At 36.6% G+C, this 24,273-nt stretch overlaps 1 protein-coding gene across 2 annotated transcripts in view; it reads left to right on the top strand.

Annotated features, from left to right (window-relative positions):
• The first annotated feature begins 7,165 nt into the window (after window positions 1-7,165).
• plxna3 (plexin A3) overlaps window positions 7,166-24,273 on the top strand; it is a 197,094-nt gene continuing 179,986 nt past the window's right edge. Inside the window, exons 1-2 of one of the 2 annotated variants that reach the window (XM_073868164.1) lie at window positions 7,166-7,371; window positions 20,254-21,533. In XM_073868164.1, coding sequence (XP_073724265.1) covers window positions 20,349-21,533 — 1,185 coding nt within the window. In that variant the 5' untranslated portion in view covers window positions 7,166-7,371; window positions 20,254-20,348. The remainder of the gene's footprint in view (window positions 7,372-20,253; window positions 21,534-24,273) is intronic. The other variant, XM_073868165.1, reaches the window with a different exon arrangement.

Here is a 24,273-nt window from a genome sequence, read left to right as displayed (position 1 = left end):
TTGTGTTACTATACTTGTAATGTTTTGCTGTAAAATTTTGATTTCTTTGACATTATGCAATAAATACTGCAATAAATATAGATATCGCAATAGCATATGCTCCTAGATAGAGTCTGCATTGGCAACACAAAAGATCATGGGATTAAACCCAGGGAACACATGTTAAAAAATGTATATCTTGTAATGCACTGTAAGTTACTTTGGAGAAAAGTGTCTGGCAAATGTGTAAATTTAAAATATAGTCCCTAAAAATATTCTTTGAAAAGATAAAAGTGAGTGTATTATCTAGCTCGATAACTCTTTACAGCACTGAATAAACCTCATTTATGAGTTATTTCAGTTCTGTAATGTTATATGATAATGGTTAGTTCGTGACATGAACTGATAAATTCACTTATAATGTCTATTAGCTGACAACAGATGAAATATTGCAGACGCTGCTGTTTAACATGGAAAACAAACAAACCCAGACTGAAACATTATACTGTGATTAGTAATCTATGTCTAAATCTATGTTACCATGACAATCACAAGGCTCTGTTTCTTCCCAGCTGTATGGACTTTTCTTACAGTATGAGTAATGAAATAATGCTCCTCCGGCCACCAGGGGGCAGTGAAGTGTATGAGTGAATGCACACATGCATTAACACATGTATGACTAAAATTATTTTATTCAACATTCATTGAGCAAATAAAAGTGAAGAATCTCTTTTCTGTCTAATCACAGAGGTTGTGTCCATTAAAAACATGATTTTACTATGGTATCAATCTAAAAAAAACACAGACATATACTTTAATATCACTGTAAACAAATTAACAGCACATAAGACAAACAGTGACATCAGTGTTTTGCCAGTGCTGTGAACGACTTGCATAAATTAACACTAATTAAAACGAGAAACATTAATTGTCAATAAGCATTAGGAAATATTCTCAAGGTTAATGAAGTTTCAATGAGATACATGCAAGCTTAAATAGACTATAAGTGTGGCATCTCTTCGCTGTTATCTTTTAAATATGCTTCACTAGTCTTCAACTTCAACCTTCAGACGCCACACGACCTTCTGCAAAACGTTTCACTGAGAAAATCAAATAACTGAGGACTTGTAATAAATCACGCTTCACTGTGGGACCGTATGACATGATAAAAAGAGAGCAGACATCCCATTTGATGAAAAAGTTTCTTTATTCCCCCTGATACCACGTTACAGCATTAAATGAGAGGTCATTACACAAATTAATTCATTCAATGGAGCAAAGAGAAATCCTGTCTAAGACTAGAACTAGTAAGTCAGTGGCTTTGAAGGGTTTTTACTAATATTAAATATTGTTTAAATCAATGCTTTTATGCTTTAATAATATTGACCCCAAATAGTTTAATAAATGACTTCAAATTGAAAATAAAATGTAGGAAAAAAACTTTTTTATTTTTCATATACATAAATTGTTTATTTAATAGATTCATTTCTATGAAAACCTATCTTTTGTAGCACATAAATGTAGTGTATATTTAGTAATAAAAATTAAAAGTAGTAATGAAAATAATATATAACATTTATTAGATCAGTTTTACAAGAACACTGTGCGTACTGTATGTACATTTATATACTTAACTTTTATCCAAAGTGACCAAAAGTAACTTATAGTCAAAAAGTATCAAGGAAAAGTCAAAACAGTTTAAAAATACAATTAGCATATTAAGTAGCTTTGAGGTCAATTTGACGTCAAACATAATAGGAAGGTTAAGTTGCATTTGTAGCAATAGCCAACAATACATTGAGGGTCATAATTATAATTTTATGCCAAAAATCATTAGGGTATTGTGTAAAGATCATACTCCATGAAGATATTTTGCGAATTTTCTATTGTAAATATATAAAAAACATTTTTTATCATTAGTAATATGTGTTGCTGAGGATTTTATTAGGATAACTAATGTCTTTATTTTGAACTTTTGGTTTCACTTTATAATAAGGGTTCATGAACTGAGACTTAAATTTATTTTTACTTCTGCATGTACTAATCATAAACTAATGAAGAGTCATCATTTAGTACAACTTTATGTTTTTTTTAATTGTTAGTTCTCAAGAAACTCAGCATGACTTCATATTATAAGAATTAATTTAGGTATTAGGTCATTATGAGTCATGGACCCTTATTATTAAGTGTTAAGGAGTTTTTTGCAACTTTTCAAATAGTTGTATCTCAGCCAAATGTTGTCCTATCCTAACAAACCATACATCATTGGAAAGCTTATTTAATCGTGATGTGTATTCATTATTTATGAGATGATGTATACATCTCAATTTCAAGTTCTGTTCTGTTTTGGTGGAAACAATGCTAAGAGTACAAATAATAGCACGCTGTAATTGATACATATAATCAAGTTAGGATGACAAAATATAAACATTTAAAAGCTTCCCATATGTTTCTTTGTTGACATTAAAGACTGTATAAGAAAAACATGCCGTATCAAAGGCAAACCAGATTCTGTACTTCAGTGCAAATTTATCTTTCACTTAAAGTTGAAGCAGCCAGATTATATAGATGTCAATATGGATAGGTTGCATGACAACTGCAAGACTTATAAATGTCAATATTTTGAAGACATTTTTCTATAATAAAAGTTTTGGTTCAGCATCTAATATGCAATGTAAAATCAGGGTCCTAAAACAAAACCATCTGAGAATTACTGCTAAAGTGTTGTGTAACTTAACATGACCAATCATGGAAAAGACCAGTCACGGATGACACTGTTAGAAGATAAAAAACCCTGATAAGAAATCAGATTTGCAAATGAAATGAACAATCCTAAACACTAAAGATGTGCAGGACCCCACACACTGTAAAAAAAGTTGAATAAACTTATAATATTTAAGTCAACCTATCGCACACACATTTTTGAGTAAACTCAGCTAACAAGGACCAACTTAAAAAATTGCGTTAACATCACAAGTTGTCACAACATAAATATTTATGTTCAAAATAGTTTTTGTTCAGATTACTCAGTTTGGCAAGTTGGGTAAACGAGTTGGACAAAAACTTACATATATAAGTCCAGTCAACAAAATAATATTTGTTAGCTGGATGATTATGCTTATTTCATTCAGTAAACGCATAATAATAAATTGAACCATTCAACAAAAAAATCTTTGTTCAATTTACTTAATTATCTTTGTTGAAGAACAATTTTGAAGTTGGATTTTTTTACAGTGCAGAGGAACGTGTTATTGTTTGGCGGTTTCTCATTTAAACTTGGGAGACAAAATAAAGACCTTTATTTATTAAAATATCATACAGTATGTTGTGTCCTAAAAACACTTAAGTAACATATAAATACATACAAATGAGACAACTGCTGACATACAGTTAGAGTAAGTTGGTTTTATAGTTCATTAAGTCTCCCTTTGTTCTTCATTTCATCTCATTAGAGAAACAATTTGAGAAATAAATGTATAATGTCTATAACATCTTCTCTTAAAAAGCAAATGTCACTTTTTGGGACATGACGGTGCTTGTGCACACTTAAGATTTATGTTTTCATGGAAAAAACATCTTACAGTTTCCACCCCTGTATTTTTCCTTTTTTGTCCCTTTCTTGCACACGGCAGTGTCCTCCATAAGCCCGATGTGGTTGAAGAACTGAAGACTACGGGCCGCTGGGCTCAACTGGCTTCAATTACAGATGCTCACAATTACAGAGTGAAGGAACAGGGCAGGGCAGAACGTGCCAAGCACAAACACTGCCTGGATCACAGGAGGAGAAGGAGGACTAAACGCTACCATCCTCTCCTATCCAACCGCTGCTGGGTTATTTTGGGAACTGTGCAGTTTTAGATACTATGTAGATTTTAGGAACTGTAGTTATTGGGTAGGACTACATTCAAGATTTGTCTTTAAATCTGAGGTGAGATTTCAGTCAGCGCTTCTTAAGCCGAATCCGCTGAAAATGTTTCCCTCCAGAGTTGTAAAATGCATATTAGCGAAGTCATTCTGAAGGCTATTAGCTCTTATGATTGAATGAGCCATAGGCGCAGATTCTTCGATTTGCTGTGTTTACATCAGAGGATTTTTGTGTTTGTTTACCGTGGTGTGTCATTTTCCCTAAACAGCCATTTACTGGGCCACATGATTTGAATAAGTGGATCGCATAGCTATTTGCTTGCAGATTACATCAAACTTCATTTAAGGCAAATAGCACAGGGCAATTTAATGCAGGCGACACTCACACAAAAACATGGGTTAAAGACAACCAGTGTGCATTTGTGTACTTGAGTTATTAACTCAAAAATAAATGCAGCAAAAACACAATGCCATGTGTCATGACTCAGAAGTTTCATTGCTCATGAGGCCTAATGGTGTACTCAGATGTTTCTCTACAGTATTTATTAACATTGCCTTTATAAATTCAGTGGGAGAAATTAAAACAACTGTTGATAGACATTCACTCTCAGAAAAAAAGGTACAAAAGTCACAGAGACAGTACATTTTAAAAAGGTCCTAATATGTGCTATTTTGGTACCGATGTGTGCCTTTGAGGTATCAATATGCACATATTAGGTATAAATGTGTACTTTTTGTGTGCCCCAGTGAAACTTTTGTACCTACTTGTACCTTTTTCTGACTCTTAACCCCACTAGAAAATTGTGTGGAAACCCGTTGAACTAAAGTTAACCATTCTAGATTTTACGGATAAAACTAAACAAATTCTATAAATTAAAGGTGCAGTGTGTAACTTTTATAACGATCTCTTGACAGAAATGCAATATAAAATACATAACTATATTATCATGGGTGTATAAAGACCTTTCATAATGAAGTGTTATGTTTTTATTACCTTAGAATGAGACGTTTTTATCTACATACACAGAGGGTCCCTTTACATGGAAGCCGCCATTTTGTTTCTACAGAAGCCCTTAACGGACAAACTTTTTTTTACTAAGTTGTCTCCAACGATGACATGGTTGTCCGGTGGTGGCTACCGTAGCTTATATGCATTTCGGTAAACGGTTGACTAAAACGTTGGTTGCAATTTGCAACTTCACCACTAGACGTACTAAAATTTACACACTGCACCTTTAAGTTGAACAAAACACAGTACATTTAGCATAAAATTAAGTTTATTATTATTATTATTATTATTATTAATTGCTCTGTCCAACATATCCACATAGTTAAATGAGTTCAAAGATTTTCTGTTTTTAATCTATTTATATTACTTTTGATGTCATTAAATAAACTTGATTCTCCACATAAACACACACAAAAACTGCATTTTTGACATGCATTGGATTGGAATGGATTGGAAAACTGTATTAATCCCTGTGAGGGGAAACTCATTTGCCATTGTTGCACATTACAAACACCATAAATAGACAACAATCCTGTCAGTACTGTGGAGAGAAATACATTAAAATGTGCTCAACAGGGTTCGTGTAAGAAAACACTGATCACCTGAATGATGACTTCACATAATTATCATTTATAACAAAACAACATTATAAATATAATAGCTTAAAGGCGGGGTGCATGATTTTTGAAAACACTTTGGAAACGTGAGTCGGGCCGAGTACCAAAACACACTTGTAGCCAATCAGCAGTAAGGGGCGTTGGGTATGTGTGGGGCGGGTCTTTCAAAAGAAGGTTTAGATTCTATTGGGGTAGGAGCGTGTTTGTTTAGGTGATTTCACATATCAACATTTGCTTTCCTTTAAACCTCTATGACATTTTATTAACACATATTTGAGTATTTAAAGTTCTTATCAGTTCTTATTCTGTGAAAAAGATTAAATAATCAGAATTTTCAAGTGCAAAGGATTGTGGGTATTCATCACAACATGTACTAATCATTTTAAGATTGTTTACTTTAATGTTTTAGTTTAATGCATTTTGTATGGTTAAAAGTTTAATGAACTACGATTTTAGGTACTGTATAGCTCCAATACATAAAATATTAAGTGGTATTTACTTCATTGTTTAGGAATATGCAGTTATAAAAATGTGGACAAAAGCTTGTATAATTTGATCATTAATTTGCTCATTTAATCTTACTCCGCTCTTGTATAGCTCAGTGGGAAGGCATTGCATTAGTAATAGTAACGCAGAAGGTCAAGGGTTCAACACAACCAGGGAACACACATACTGGAAACTGGAAATTATACTTTGTGATGAACTGTAAGTCACTTTGGATAAAAGCATCTGCAAAATGCATAAATGTAAACATCATATTGGTATGGAAATCAACTTAATTCATGTAGAAAATAAGGGCAAAGACTAATGTACAAATTAGATATCTGTTAAGGATGGGGGGGGTAATTATAAAATAACTGTGACATTAAAAATGTATAGGTCACTGTGTAAATAAAAATATGTACATTAACATTTAGACATTTACGCTTTTATCCAAAGTGATTTACAAAGATTAGCAAACAATAAAGCGATGTGACATAGGGAGGCAATAGTACAAAAGGTGCATATAAAAAGATATAAAAGTTTTTTACTATTCCAAAACACAATACCTGTTTAAAGAAAGAGTACTTTTTAATTAATAAAGATAGAAGAGATAGGTCAATAAGTATTTTTTGGAAGAGATGGGTTTTTAATTGTTTTTTTTTAATGTTGCAAAACTTGTTTAAGAATATGGTGGTTATAAACAATCTATACATAAATCTAATTTATCATACAATTTGTGTAATTACACCTCAGAAAAAAATATTTTAAATTGTATAATTGAATATGTTTTAAAGGTTTTAAAGGTTAAAAAGTTTGAGAACCACTGTTGTAGATGAACTGACTGGACTTCATCACCAAAAAAACATCCAAACAATTTCTGATCTCAGTGTCATGACCTTATTGGTTGTAATCCAGACGTATCAGTCTGCACTCACTACTCAACATCTGGGTTTGGTGGGGAATCCTAAATGAAGGGCGGGAAGATACCATTTCTGATGACAGGCGTGATTGACAACTACACAACAACAGTATTTCTAGATCTCTGACTAATCCCATGACAATCTCGACATACCCAGCACAACTAGAGATTTAATGCTAAACATGTTTTAGTAAGTGATTGCAAAGTCTCGTATAACTTTAACGTATCACTGAAGCATCCACGACCACCCCTACTTTTAAAGTGGCACAGTCCATTTTAAAGCGATATCAGCCGACTCCACGCTTGCAAAGTAAAGCGCGACGCTTTCTTGAGGTTCACATTGGAGAATAACATGCCATCGACGCGGTGAACGCATTCAAGGCTTAAATCCGCTGTTTTGCACAAGAAAACAACACGAAAGCTTTACATTTGCTTAGGAAAACAGCAAGCGGTTCTTGAAAGACGCAAGTGTGGATGTAACTGTTGCACTTTGAATACAGGTAGGTGTGCGGTGATACATTGTAACGCTGAACGCGCGATCCGCGAATAGTCGTGCGATTATTAAATCTGATCTGAGTGAGTAAATAACACGGTATTCATGACTGCAATCATAAATGTATGGAGTGGAAATCCAATGCACGCTTCTTTTGTGGCAAAAACGGAAAATAACGCGTAGTAAATGGGAGAAGGGATCGTTGTATTGGTTTTGCTGGAAAAAAATGTGTTTGATGTGGTCAATAAAGCCAGCAAGAACAAAGGGGGGCATTAAAACCAGTGTTTGACCAAAAGGGGGTAAATATCCGCGTATTTGTGCTGTGCAATAAGAAATGCGTTAAAAATCGCCAAGCCCTCAGTGTTTCTCGTGCCCGATACACAATAGATGATTATTACAGTCTCGACTGTTGGTGGTCGTGCCGTGGATGCATCTAACACATGCAGATGTCATTTCAAATGTAAAGTTAATATGATCAAACACTATAGACTGTAGTAAAGGCTTGTGATTGAAGACAAAATGCCTGTCGATCGGTAGCGAGGTAGCATATTTATCTGGAAAGGAGAGGTAATGATATGCGCTATATTTGAGCTGTTTGTCTGTCACATCTGTAACCAGCCCAGTCACATGACTCAAATATTGTTTTTCTCAGGGAATAGGACCCAAAAGTTGCATTTCTAATTATTAATGTCTAAATCAAACGTATAGACTTATTGCGCGTTTAAACATTGCGTTTTTTTTCTCGCTGCTTTGCGTTGCGTGGGTTAGGGTTGTGATATTTGCGTGGAGATCTCTCGAATTGATGGTTCTGAATCAGATCTGATCATTTATTTGGATTCGGGTTTGTATTTGACCCGTGCGTAAGTGGAGATGAGAGGGGCTGTGGCTGCGCGTAGCAGCGGGCTCAGGGATGCTGTCTCCCGGGTTGAGATTGCACGGAGCTCCGCTGGGTGATGGGAGTTGATGGAGGAGGGAACCCACAGCAAACGGGCAACACGCGTTTTTTTTAACACTACCGATGACAAATGTGCCACCAAATGCCAAATACAAACATTTTGGACGCTATATTTCGATTTTCTTTACCGTGCGCATTTATCGTGATATCAAGCAGCTGGATTACTAAAATGAATAGTTGATTAGTCTGCGTATAAACAAATTTAAATGTAGGAAAATAATGATCTGTAGGCTACCCTGTTTGTAATTCGTACTCCTCTACCTTTATATGTCACTATATACAATATAAATAGATAGATTGATAGATAGATATATTACCTCTGTAGGTGTATATTTCCTTTAATTTGGGATAATCCTATGTATTGAAGCCTAAAAAAGAGATGTCATATAGGCTACATTTGGTTGTGTTTTGATCCTTCTGCGCCTGTGTAAAATGGATTTTTTTTTTAAGCTAGATGAACTGGATTCAGTGGATTCATTTATGGGAATATCGGTGCATAAAGCAACAAATTGGCCACTGTAAAAATAGAGACTTGCATTAAAATGAGCAGACTGTACTGTTGTTGTGCTTCTCAATAATGTTGACATGTATGTGTTAGAAGTTATCAGATTTTTCCGTTCACGTACCTCTGTAGCTGAATAATAATCCACATTTCTTATATTTCACCCTCATCTCTAAAGCAACACTGAATGCACATCAAGACCGCCGTGTGTAAGAGGCATGGATTCTTGTGTCTTTAGAAAAGAAAGCCATAAGTACTCTCCAGGTAGTACATATGGAGAAAATGAGTCTTTGAATTGAAGCATTATTAGATAAGATGATGGTCTGATTAGATCAGTGCTGGTTTATGAATAACCCGTCTTCATCAATAGAAGCACAGTTCCTCTGACCTTGCTATGATCATCTCTATATCAACACACACTCAGCGTCTGTCCTCTTTCATCAGGCCTCGTGCTATTTAGCTGTTTGTTTGATAACCATCGGCAGAGCACCTGAGATTAAATCTTAACCGTAAATCTCAGCTGTGATTTGGTCGTCCAAGGTTTCGCAAAAGCCGGATGTTATTGTCCAGGTCGGCCCGGCCTTGCGGTGTGAAAAATCGGGCCTGTATCCTTGAATGGGATTGTAGTGCTGAATAGCGTTTTGCTCTCATCCTGTGAGTAATCCTACAACTGCCATGTGGAGTCACTACTGCTGCGAATCACTGAACAATAGTTCTGTTCTCTCTCTCTCTCTTCTCTTGTGATGGGTTCAGACAGGTTGGTGTTGCTTTTAATGTTAAAAAAAAGTTAAGTATGCAGTTTCAGAGGATATAGTCAGGAGGTTAGATATGTGTCCTGGTTTTTGAGTAGTGGAGACGTTGTTGGCTTCTGGTGACCACCGTAATAACTAAATCATCCTGCCATGTTTAATATGTGGATTTTGAGGTCACGGTGTTTTATAGTTGTTTTGCATTTTCACAGGAAACTTCGGAGCCAAAGGGACAAGAATAGATTGAGAATTGTTATATTTAAGAAGTTTCCTGTTTTTATTTTTCGGGCTGCTTTTAAAGAGATTGTTCAATGAAAAATGAAAATGTCCCCAATTAAAGTATTTGCCTAATGCCATCCTAGATGTACATGACTTCCTTTCTTCAGCTTAACACATTTCGAGTTATATTAAAGGTGCATAACTTTTAGAAAGATCTCTTGACAGAATAATGTACATAACTATATTATCAGTGATGTATAAAGACCTTTCATAATGAACTGTATTGTTTTTATTACCTTACAATGACCGTTTTTATCTACATACACCACGAGTCTCCTTACATGGAAGTTGCCACCAGTGATGTGCGGGTCAATGTATAAACAACCCACACCCGACCAACTTTTTCAACTAACCCGCTCGCAATTCGGAGCGCAAAAAATAAAAAATAAATATTGTACCGACCCGCTCCCTGGCCCGCATTTTTAAAAAGTAGTAATTGTTTCAAATAGTTAATTGCCATTTGTATTTCACAACCCGACCGACCGCGACCCGAATATCATTAAAAATATTTTCGGATGACTCGTAACCGCGGGTGATCGCAGGCACCCGCTCATTTCGGATCAACCCGCGAATCACTGGTTGTTGCCATGTTTTCTTAAATAGATAAACTGCTCTACAGTGGGCGTTTCATCCCTACGTCATCTCAGATGATGACATGTTGGTCTGTGACGGCTACCATATGCGTTTTGAAAGTGAGGGGGGATCTGTTAGTTGCAATTTGCAATCTCACCACTAGATGTCGCTAACATTTACACACATCACCTTTAATAATATCCTGGCTTTTCATAGCTTTTTGACAGCATTGAATAGTACTGAATCTTTTTGAAGCCCAGTCGTCATCAGAAAAAGGAATCCTTATGACTCTAGTGGGTTAAGATATTATTTGAAGCGAAGCAAAACGTTTGAAGCCAAATGAAGTGCCACGTTTTTGGGCGCGTTTACATCCAGATATGATGCATCGATCTCTAAATACGCTGTAAATTTGAATTCTTTTCTGTCACAAACGTATCGTTTAACTTTAAAATACATATATTAAGCAGTGGCGTATAGATTCCTTTCTCTGATAGAAGGGCTTAAAACACATTACAAAGCTAGGAAGAGCCAGGATATTATTTAAAATAATTCTGATTCTAAATGTGTTCGGCTGAAAAAAAGTCATAAATACATTACATGGCATTAAGTTAAGTTTTATTTTTTTCAGCGAACTTAGTGAGCCTAATACAACATTGTCAAAAGCACTATATTAATAAAATGTGATATTCTTTGAATTAAATTTTGATTTCGGCCTGTGAGCACCACCAGCAACACCCCACCGATCACCCAGAACTTCTTAGTTACCACATAGCAACACCCTGTCGACCACCCAGAACTCCATAGTTACCACATAGCAACACCCTGTCAGCAAACAGAACTTCTTAGTTACCACATAGCAACACCCTTTCGACTACCCAGAACTTCTTAGTTACCACATAGCAACACCCTGTCGACAACCCCAGAACACCATAGTTACCACATAAAACACCCTGTCAACCAACAGAACTCCATAGTTACCACATAGCAACACCCTGTCGACCACCCTAGAACTCCATAGTTACCACATAGCAACACCCTGTCGACCACCCCAGATCTCGATAGTTACCACATAGCAACACCCTGTCGACCACCCTAGAACTCCATAGTTACCACATAGCAACACCCTGTCGACCACCCCAGATCTCCATAGTTACCACATAGCAACACCCTGTCGACCACCCCAGATCTCCATAGTTACCACATAGCAACACCCTGTAGACCACCCTAGAACTCCATAGTTACCACATAGCAACACCCTGTCGACCACCCCAGATCTCCATAGTTACCACATAGCAACACCCTGTCGACCACCCCAGATCTCCATAGTTACCACATAGCAACACCCTGTCGACCACCCCAGATCTCCATAGTTACCACATAGCAACACCCTGTCAGCAAGGAGAACTCCATAGTTACCACATAGCAACACCCTGTTGACCACCCTAGAACTCCATAGTTACCACATAGCAACACCCTGTCGACCACCCCAGATCTCCATAGTTATCACATAGCAACACCCTGTCGACCACCCCAGATCTCCATAGTTACCACATAGCAACACCCTGTCGACCACCCAGAACTCCATAGTTACCACATAGCAACACCCTGTCGACCACCCCAGATCTCCATAGTTATCACATAGCAACACCCTGTCGACCACCCCAGATCTCCATAGATACCACATAGCAACACCCTGTCGACCATCCAGAACTCCATAGATACCACATAGCAACACCCTGTCGACCATCCAGAACTCCATAGATACCACATAGCAACACCCTGTCAGCAAGGAGAACTCCATAGATACCACATAGCAACACCCTGTCGACCACCCAGAACTCCATAGTTACCACGTAGCAACACCCTGTCGACCACCCAGAACTCCATAGATACCACATAGCAACACCCTGTCGACCACCCAGAACTCCATAGTTACCACATAGCAACACCCTGTCAATCACCCAGAACACATGGGGGCAATACAGACAGTCACCCACAGACGAGCTGTTTTAAAAATGTTTTATATTGTGTTGCATTACAGCGATGACACTGTACTGAACGTGTGCTCTTAACACTTTGCAGCACTTAAAATTGTTTGAGACCCGAAAGGGAAAAAGTCAACAAAAAATCTGACCCTGACCTCACAGGATGAGACTCGCAACTAAAACAACACAAAGAGGAAGTAATCAGAGGACACATGCAGGTTGCTTAACTGTCTTGTATGACCCCTAAAGCTCATATAGCACAGGGTTACAGTCCTCAGAACAGAACCACACACATTATTATTATTATTAGGTGTTACTGATTTGTATGTATGCTGAATTTGGCCAGTTGTTAACTCTGTGGATTTGTGGTCACTTGCAGACTCTTATAGTCAGGGCTGAATCTTGCCAACAGATACAGCATATGATATTTGCCTGGAGCTCTGTCAGTTATATCAGATGGCTTAGATTTTATTCGACTTTTTTCATTTAAAACAATATTTTGGTGAAGGAGAAGGAAACAGGCATGGAAGGAATGTTTTAAAGTTCACATCAGTGTAAAGCCAGCCGTTCAACTTCCATCCATTGGTTTGTTTTATTTTAGGGCTGTCGATCAATTAAACATTGTACTAGTCAAGTTAATAATGTAACTTAATCACAGGTAAATGTACACAGTTTTTGTTAAGAAAACTTTCCAAATGAAGATAAAACACTGCATTATTGTGTTACATGAGCAAATTATTCAACAGCAATCTAAGAAATGTCTTTAGAGGCTAATATATTGTTATATTAATTAAATCAAATAAATATACTATTGAACGCAATCACATTAGTTGACTGTTATGTGGAAAGGGTTATTGTATTTTATCTGTACTGTTTATTGCAGTCTGTCATTTTTGTCTCTCTATCGCCATCTCTGTTTAAAACATGAAGTTGCAGCCTACTTTACGTACTCGCCTTTATGCAAGTTAAAGTCAAATGATGTAAAAATGTAATTTTCCATGAAAGGGTACCTGACAGCTCACACATTTTAAAAAATGCTTATGCACTTACTTTTGTAAATCAGGGACTTGTAAGTGGACAGTTCTGCATACTTGTTTTTATATACTTGCTCAATATTTTTAACCCTAAAAGTTACAGATTGCATCTTTATTTGGTCAAGTCTCATATCATATATATTCCTCGCTTTTGTGTTTTGTCTTCAAGACGTCAATTTTCATGTAAAAATCTTTGTGCTTTGTGCTGTTCTGTTTCACTCCATCTCGCTCCCTTTCAACATATCATGTGTAATCGGTTGCTTAAAGAGATTTTGACGTTTAGCTTAAATATCATATTTGTTGTTGTTTAATGTATAGCCACATACTGATGAAAGTCTACAGTTTCCCATGCATTTTCCATGTTTATGTAACTGGGTGGTGGCGCGAGCATGTTCATTCGCATGGAAACCTAAAAACCCCACAAGAGATTAATGTTCATGTTTATATGATTCGATAAACACTGCTGGTCATTGTAGTCATGCATATGAATAGTTGAGGAAGCAAAATATGACGTTTATTGAAGTTCTACTGCCTTATGTTTTTTAATCTTTTGCTGTGGGTCCGACGTGCTTCAGTGTGTTGCCCTGTGTGATATCATGCGTCTTATATTTTAAAAAGAGAGATTTTAGTTGTTTCATTTTTCTTAGGTTTAATCAAACGTCATTACAGACGTGTAGAAGACTGCAATCCTGTATTGTGAGTCCTTGATTAGATGGCCTAGTGATCTAGTGATGGTCTCTCAACCCCCCTTTTATCTCTCTCACTCACACAAAAAAATAAAGAAAAACTTCAGCAGTTTCTCTTCCCATAAAATGTACGATTGTAACCTTATTTTCCTGTAAAAGCATAACAACAACAAAAAAAATGTATGGAGGATTTGAACTTTTGTAGAGACTGTGAATTTGTGGTCACTTAAAAGGATAATTCTGTCATCATTTACAATCAATGATTAATAAATCATCATTTGAATACAAATGAAAATATGGGGCACAATTGACTTCTATAGTAGGAAAAAATAATACTATGGAAGTGAATGGTGCCCCAGATCTTTTTTTTTAATTTGTATTGAGCAGAAAAAATGAAAACTTAGGTTTTAGGGATGCATAGCGATTAATCACGATAGGGCTGCACGATTAATCGTTTTTTAAACCGAAATCGCGATGTGAATGGATGCGATTTTCGAATCGCAAGAGCTGCCATTATTTCGATTCAAAACTATCAAATATAACAATCATCTAGTACGCAGTTTTTGACAGTTCGCTTCATGCGCATTTTACGTTTGATGCAGTTTAAACCAATAGAGTGCATTAACACTGAGGTGCTGACTGAACGTCAGATAACACCATTGCGCGAGCAGCAGTTCAACTCCTCAACAAAGTGTACGGCCATATGATTTCCGCGATGCGGAAAGCACGGACAGAATCGCGAAATGCATACAAATGGAATTAACTGCCCAACGCGGAATGTCCTGAAGTTGGCAGATTTTGGATTCAGTCATTTTTAAAACCCATTATAACTCATTAACCGGCAAACGAAAGGACAGAAATACACGAAAAATTTCCCTTTTGTGTAATGTTGGACTTAAAGAAAGGTGTATATACGTCCGTTTCTCGTCATGCATCGCAAACAATGACAAACGCCTCATCAGACTATAAGCAGGTTTCATTAAAGCCCGGAACACAGCAGACGAAACAGGTACATTATACTTTCTTGCACGCGCACATCTGCACCGCTTTGAATATTTACAGGCATGACGGTTCATGAAGCGCGCACACACAGAGAGCAGTCAGCACATGCGTGATCACTAAACTTAAGTTTTCTTTCTTATCTAAGTGAACATAAACAGCTGGATGTTTATCAGTATATTGAAGCAGAGCAGTTTTAAAGCTGTCTTGTGTCTTAAAGTGACAGTAACCTGGTGCTTTCTGTGTCAGAAATGTTTATTACACACCAAAAATAAAAATCACTCCTTATTCTTAACTGAACACGCTTCTGCTCCACATTTAAAATCCTACAGTGAGGACTGTGCAGTGTTTTATTTGTATTTTTTGCTTATGTTAAATCATAGATTCTAATAACTAATATATTTACATTTATTACAGATGCCTGAAAAGTAAAACAAGATGATTATAGTCTTATGATTAAAAGAAAAAACTAAACATTTGCTTGTCAGAAGCATTGTTGTAGTGACAGCCAAAATACATTGGCCTATATGTTATTTTAAATAAAACTTTCAATACATTTTTGTTAAATTGTATTTTTTTAATGTTCTTAGATTTTTTTTTTAAGTGTGTCTGCAGAAGAGCAAAGTCCTGCAGACAACTTGGTACAATGTTTAAGAGGTTTTAAATAAACAGTAGCACAGCATCTTTTTTTGGTGCTATTAAAACCACCACAACAAACCTGGATGTAGCTCTTTTATTATATACTAATGAATCGCGAATCGCAATTTTGATCAGAAAAAAAATCGCAATTAGATTTTTTCTCCGAATCGTGCAGCCCTAAATCACGATTAATCTATAGCAGAATAAAAGTTTTTATTTACATCATATATGTGTGTGACCTGTGTATGATAATTATGTATATATAAATATGCACACATGCATGTACAATTTTAAGAAAAAAATATAATTATATATTAAGTAATTTATATTTATACATAAATATACAAATGTGTATATACACATGTAAACATTTCTTAAATATATACATGCATGTGCATGCATTTATATATACAAAGTTACTATACACAGTTCACACAAATATATGATGTAAACAAAAACTTTTATTCTGCTGTAGATTAATCGAGATTAATAATTACTTTCTAGTACATTTTTCTTTGGAAAACATACATTCCAAAGCATATTATCATAGTTTTTACTCCACTACATTTTATAATTTCCAGTTTTGGTTTATATTTAATATTTAAGTACATTAAACATGTAGTATTTTTTTACTTAAGTAAAAAGTACTTTTGTACTTTTACTCAAGAAAAGTAATTAAATTAATTGGGTATTAAATCAATTTTAATATGCAATATAAAAGGAATACACGGTATGATTCTATGCTTTAGAATGTAGTGAACATTTTTTAGTAAAGTAAAGTACATTTTTTCCCAAGACAAACACTCTGATAAAGGACAGATGCTTGGAAAATTTACTTAAAATACTCAAGTAGTGTCCACCTCACATCCTGACTTGAACGTAAGTGAATTATGACAGAATTTTCATTTTTTCTTTAAAGACAAAATCACTTACAGCTATGGCCTTTATCTTCCCTTATATTAAAGTTTTTGTTTGTGTTACAATACCACGCTTTATTGTGCTTTTTTAAATGAGTGGCATTTTGGTGCCTTGCCGTGCTGGCATAGTAAAATATGTTAGGCCTATAGTTTTTTTTTACCAGGCTTTGACATTCAAAAGCATTTAGCGAATTCTCCATAGCACAGCAGACAGGTTTAAAGCTACTTTCATCATATAGCTATTAAAATCTGAACAGAAACAAATGGATATCTTGCGTGTTATTGATATTTCGTGGCATTTGATTCACCCGACTGTAGCGAGTGTTTTTTTTTTAGTCCAGCTTTTTCTCTACAAAACCACGTTCCTTTCCTCATTCCCTGCTTTCACCAGTTTTTTATATCTGTCCTTGACTCTATCTGATAGTCCAGCATCTGAGCAAACTGATTGATGTGCTAATTCAGCACTTGATAAACAGAGGAGTAACAGTGAGCTAACATTAGCACCAGAAAAACACGTCTGATAGATCGCTTTATTTCACCTGGGTGTTGTAAAACTGTACGGGGGCGTGTGTGCGTGTGAACCCACCGCTGGGATGTTTTATGGGCACAACAGCGCTCATCTCAACCGGCTTCTTGTTTACAGTTGGGTCCGGGCAGAAAGGTCACAGGGAGCGTTTGTCAAAAATATGATGCGTCTGAAAAATTGCAGAGCGCCGGATCGTCAGTCACATTCTCAAATAAATATTTGTTTTGGGTGGTAAAATGGCATAAATCTGTTCTGACTCCTCAAATACACAGCAAGCTTTGATATGATGATGATTGACATTAATGCTTTAGTTTGCCGTATTTTGGATCTCATCGTTTCTCTGTGTTGATGGGAAATTTATTAAAATGATTTAACTTTTTATTGTATTGTTTAGTGTTCGCAAGTTGTGTGGCCCATTGAGTGTTTAACATTAGGAACACAGCTAGAAACACAGTACAGATTGTTAAATATTTGTGTGTTTAATTTGTTATTAAGAGACCTGCAGGAAAGCTTAGATTAGCAGATACTATTATCTTTCTTTCTCTAAAACACACATTCTCTCTCTCTCTCTCGGTTTTTCTTTCAATCCTTCTTTCTCTCTCTCTTATTCTGCAAAAGCATTCAGATTTTCCGGTGGCACCAGCCGGCGTCCACTGTGCTAATGAAATTACAGTGATTGCTGTTCAATAGCTTCTCCTGCAAATCAGGGAACGTATTACAATACATCATTATAATACAATGAGCAAGGATTTTTAGGAACCTGAAGGCTGCAATGATTTTTTCCCAACATTGTTTGCCACGTTGAATTACTGGAATCGGATATTTCAGAGGTATCTGTTATTAGATGGGCGCTGTGTAATTGGTATCTTTCTTGTTTTACTCTGCAGATTGTGGTTGAAGTAACAAACAGATTATTTAAAAAAGGAAGACCTATGAGTCACACATTTTATTTAAAACTAGTATAAACATTGAGTACAGTGTGTAGTTGCTAAAGAGGTCTGAAAAGTTGCTAGTTTGACAACACTGAACAGAACTGAGTCACTTTAAAGGTGCCAAAGAATGCATTGTAATAATCTGTTAAAGGTGCAGTGTGTAATTTTTAGAAGGATCTCTTGACAGAAATGCAAAATAATATACAAAACTATATTTTCAGGGGTGTATAAAGACCTTTTTATAATGAACCTTTTTGTTTTTATTGCCTTAGAATGTCTTTTTATCTACATGCACAGAGAAGTTGTCTCCGACGATGACATGTTTTTCCGGTGGTGGCTACTGTAGCTTCTCTATGCGTTTTAAAAGCAAGGGGTGAGCTGTTGGTTGCAATTCGCCACCTCACCACTAGATGTCACTAAAATTTACACACTGCATCTTTAAATTGTTCTCTGATATCTACACAGAAGGTTTAAAAGTGATCTAGAGACGGACTTTGCATGTCCATTTACAACCCTGGGATTTGTCTTTAGAATGAAATGGTCTATTGCCTTATTTAGAAGGGTCATGAATAATAATGTTGAGCTCTGCTCTGATTGGCTGTTTCTCCCTCAGTAGCTCTGTGTGTGTCTAAACAGATCTTTTGTTTGAGTCTGTATCAGATGAAGATACAGATTTTGAGGAATAATCAATTGTTACGTCAATAGTAGAACTTCAGGCTAAACGTTAGCATATAGCATTAGCTAGCATATAGCGCTAACTCAGCAGTCACAACTTTGTAAACTTTAACTTCGTACTTTGTAATGTGTAATTTAATGTTGGGGTATACATCTGACTTGTAACGTGGCGTTATGTTGAGATTTGTCTGTTTTCCAGCAGTCTTTTGCCTGCATGAGGTTTACATAAAAATGAGGAAACAAACGCGTTTGAGGCTAACGATATGTCATTACCATGTACGGAACTCTTATTGTTCATCTATGCCTACATAAATACAGTTTTACATTCTAATGTGCCTTTAAATGAGTTTCCCCTTACTGCCATTGGTCAATCAGTTAGGAAGTCCCACACTATAACCCTATTGGTTGATCCACAGTTGCTTTGTCAGGCTTTAATGGAGGTTTTGATAGCACAGCTGTGTTATCACGTTTCTGTTATATTTGTTGACTTTTAGTATCTCTGTGAGAATGGGTTAGGAGGGCATTTGAAAGGCTCTGTAGATGCTGCTGAATTGTGGTTCAAGTAAAGCCGTGTTCCTCCACTGTGTGCCAAATGTGTCCAGGTCTTTCTCTTCTGCAAGGAAAACCTGATGTTTGAAACAGTAGAGCAAACTACAACTGTGCTTGATCTACCAAACTCTTGTTATTTTTTGATACTTTTATGGGTGAAAATCAACAGTTTAGGCTGCCGCTGCGATGAATTCTTATTACAATGAAAGTTTATCTGTTGGTACCATCGTCAATACAATACATGCAAAAATCTGATATCTGAAATAATCTTATTTCATCAACCTGTAAGTGTAGAATGCAATGAGAATGGTTTCCAAACGTTCCCCATTTCTTTAGATTTTCTTAAAATTACAATTTGTTGAAAGAACAGAACTGTTAAGTGAAAACAGAACTGAAACCAAAATCGTTAATTTCTTTACAATTCCCCATCTCCTTCTGCTTTCTAATTAACAAATGCGTTCGGGATTATCGCTTGCAATGACCATAAAGGTTTATTGGCAATCTACTGAGTGAAAGGATTGGGAATGACAAGGAATGGCACCAACAGAAGCCACTTGATCAATAAATGCCCCCAAAATCCCCTTTCCAGCTGTCACACACCGGCACATAAGTCAGTAATGCTTTTAAACGAGGACTAGGCAGGGATAGATTGGGTCTAAATGTTTGGACCTTAAAAACAACTTTTAGAATTTAAAATGAAAAACTACTTGGACCTTCAAATACTTCAAAACTACTTTTGTAACTTCTGGTGCAAAACACTTCTAGCATTGTAAGAAAAATGATATGACCTATCTAATGCAATTAAACGTTTAAAGATAAGAGATGGCTCTCTCCACATAATCTTTAAAAAAAAAACTCACCCAGGCATTTTTTCTTTTCTCTATTGCAGACATGAACCACTGAGACGGCAAAAGACAAAAAAGCCTGGAATACACTTGCGGGAAGAGCGCCGTCTCATCCCACCACATCAGAAGGTTTGCAATCATGAAGTCATTGTGGCTGCTGGCATTTTTCTTCTCCGTTTTGACCAGGACCAACGTGGCTTTTCCCATGTCTCCTACTGAACTCCCTGAAGTTAGCGGGACCTTCAGGGTTAAAGACACAAGCCTGACACACCTCACGGTGCACCGCACAACCGGCGAGGTCTTCGTCGGAGCGATCAACCGTGTCTACAAGCTCTCTGCCAATCTGACCGAACAGCGTTCGCATCAGACGGGACCCGTGGAAGACAACGCCAAATGCTACCCGCCTCCCAGCGTTCGAACCTGCGCGCAAAAGCTGGAAGCCACAGACAACGTCAACAAATTGCTGCTGGTCGATTACGCTGGCAACCGACTGGTAGCTTGTGGAAGCATCTGGCAGGGCGTGTGCCAGTTCCTGCGGCTGGAAGATCTCTTCAAGCTCGGTGAACCACATCACCGTAAGGAACACTACCTCTCGGGAGCCAAAGAGTCCGATGGGATGGCTGGAGTCGTGGTGGGAGATGACGACGGAGATCTGAAGAAGAAAAAGAAAGGTGGCAGTCGCCTCTTCATTGGCGCGGCCATCGATGGCAAATCCGAGTATTTTCCCACTTTATCCAGCCGTAAACTGGTGGCCGACGAGGAGAGCGTGAATATGTTTAGCCTGGTCTACCAAGATGAGTTTGTTTCCTCACAGATCAAGATCCCTTCAGACACCTTGTCTCAGTATCCCGCGTTCGATATCTACTACGTTTATGGCTTCTCCAGCCGCACATACATTTATTTCCTTACTTTACAACTAGACACCCAGCTCACCCAAGTGGACGCGACGGGCGAGAAGTTTTTTACGTCAAAGATTGTACGCATGTGCTCCAACGACACCGAGTTTTATTCGTACGTAGAGTTCCCGCTTGGGTGCACCAAGGACGGCGTGGAATATCGACTTGTTCAAGCTGCGTACAAGCACCGGCCAGGGAAGATACTGGCTCAGGCTCTCGGCCTGTCTGAGGACGAGGATGTCCTGTTTGTCATCTTCTCGCAAGGTCAGAAGAACAGGGCTAACCCACCCAGAGAAACGGTGCTATGTCTGTTCACGCTGCACCAGATCAACCTGGCCATGCGAGAGAGGATCAAGTCGTGTTACCGCGGTGAAGGAAAGCTGTCTTTACCGTGGTTGCTGAACAAGGAGCTGCCATGTATTAATACTGTAAGTCAAAAATTCACATTTTGTAATAAGCTAAATGTTTGTAAAAGTGAAACATGTTCCCAAACAATCTAGTTGGTCCTTACAGATTTCTGGAATAGGTTTGCCATGGTCATGATAAACCTGGTAATATCAGAACCATATCGTGTTTTTCAGTCCTGAAAAGTGAAAAAGTACGGGTGTCAATCGGACAGTATGTTGCGATACGATACACTATTGATTATCTCTGCCAAACATGGTGTATTTGCAGAGAGATCAAACTTTTCTTCGATGCAATTACGATTAGATTCGATACAATTCATTTATTGATACTTTTATATTATCTACCTGGTTAAGCATTTTTAATAACTCACGAATACAACCAAAACATATAGCATGCACGTTTAATTAAACTCTTTAAAAACAATCTCTGTCCCAGTTAAGACATTTACAACAACAAACTAAGAAAAAAATATACTTTATTATAAAAAAAAATAAATAATGATGTCAACAGTCAAAGTCTTTAGTGTTTTAGCTTGTGCTGTCAAAGGTTTTTTGCCAATCTGTTTGTCCAGTCTATTTTCCAAATACAAAATATTTCCAAACCCACGATTTGCGTCAGATAGCAGTCACAACGTCTTTTGCCTTTTTCGCTGTGTTTTCGCTGTGTTTTGTGCATTGCATTCACTGCTGACACTAGCACACAAAATAAACGAAAATGCGCGCTTTGGCCGAAATGCGCAGATGGACGTTATGTCAAAGAATGAGGACACAGAGAATGTCAAAATATAGGTACCTCATATCGATATGTTATGTGTGGCATCGATGCATCGTATCATTAGAAATTTAATTGATGCATTGATCCATATCGGTCTATTGTTAAACCTCTACTATAAAGTTCACTATAGTGAAAATGTTTATTTATTTGTGCTCTCGATCCAGATGAACTATATTTTTAAATTTTAATTTTATAACCAACATACATCTCTCCAACTTGTCGGTGTCTGTGCTACCTGAATCAACCTAAAATGTAAAATATTAAAATAATACAGTAATTGCAAACTATTGCGATATGTTCATTTGCTATATTTTCCGACATGCACGTTTGCTGTATTTTCACTATTTCTTGCTGCCCTGATTTCTTTTGAACTCTCTAAAAAAGAGTTGTTTATCCAGAATCATGTCTGGGTGAAATCAGTCATAATTAAAGAGCACCTATCATTTGATTCACAATTTTACATTTCCTTTGGTGTGTAAGTGTGTATTAGTTCATATTAACGATATGCAAAAGGTACAAACCCCAAAGTAAATTATGACGTGAGTTATCGTCTCCAACGTTAATCTTTTTTCTTGGACTACAACAAACACACTGATTGTAGGCAACAGTTTACTTCCTGGGATTGGTGATGTAGACAAGATTGAGATTATCATAATTCCTCCCGCTTAGACTCACAGCCTGTAAGTTAACTCCTGTTAGCATTGCATTGGGAGCGAATCTTTCAAACATGGTAAGGAGCGTCACATTTCCCGCCAATCAAAACGTACAGATTAACTGGCCAATCAGGGACACAGCTTTTTAAATCTCTTCGTTTCAGGAAATTTGGGGCTACAAAAATGTACGGTATGTGGAAAATAATGTGTTTTTTAACCATAAACCACGCAAACACATCGTATTATAACGAATGCACAATATAACATAGTTTTTAGCAATAAAATAGGTGCTCTTTAAGATATGATCAACATCTTATCAGACAATCTTATGCTTTACATACTCATGACCCTATGTTAATATTGAGTAATACGTTGTTAAAATGTTTCTGAAAACTCCAAATACAAACTCTTAAATGTGAAATGTATACGACTGTTGATCCAGAAAGGATAAATCACTCACAAAAGCGATGTTTACTCGGACTGCAGACTGTTTCTCCTGTTTTTATTGTTGGTCCTGGCAAACTGATTTGTGGATGCTATACATGATACCCATCGACCTAATTGTGACGTGTTGCAGACTCTTCAGGAATGCCTGCGCAAGAGAAACTGTCTAACATGATTACACATCTTAATCTGATGTAATGTATCTTTGATGAAAAATCTATTCAAACCAGACAGGGTGGGAAGCAATCGCTTATTACAAGAGAGATGAAGAAGGTGGCTAGACGTCAAAATCAATACGACTGACATTTTAAACCAGTCAAGCGTAGCGCATGACCTGCCTCTCTATACGCTTATACACACTTTATTTAGGACTCTTTGATATTTGTCTTGGGCAAAGACGAAGAACAATTGTGATATAATAACAATTATGATATTTATCTGCCTGGCTAAGGGTTTTTATAACCATTTTTAAGGAAACAAATATGTCCAAGGGTAATGTTTTAATAAGCCATTGTGTTTAATAGTCACTTAAAAGATAATTACAGCACATATTAGATCATTTGGCTGCATAGTTATTATAGTTTTACATTTTTAATGTGTTTTAATGCAATTTCATTTTGACTTTTGTTCTACTTTTAATTTGGTTTATTTCGTTTTTCTGTTAGTTTTAGTAGTTTAGACCCAGAGTTAATATATTAATCATTTCAACGTTTAACACTGATCAACATTAGGGCTGTCACAATTATGAAATTTGGCTACCGGTTGATTGCCTAATAAATTGTGACGTTATGGCGATTAATTGCCTGTTTTAGGGCTTTGACATTTAATTCTCATACATTTTGTTTATTCATGAAATAATTTTCACACATTGTTGTGACTATTTAAATTA

Source organism: Misgurnus anguillicaudatus, chromosome 5 (genome assembly GCF_027580225.2).
Source record: "Misgurnus anguillicaudatus chromosome 5, ASM2758022v2, whole genome shotgun sequence".
Taxonomy (NCBI): Eukaryota; Metazoa; Chordata; class Actinopteri; order Cypriniformes; family Cobitidae; genus Misgurnus; species Misgurnus anguillicaudatus.
Note: the sequence above shows the minus strand (reverse complement) of the source record. Positions and strands in the feature narration are given on the sequence as shown.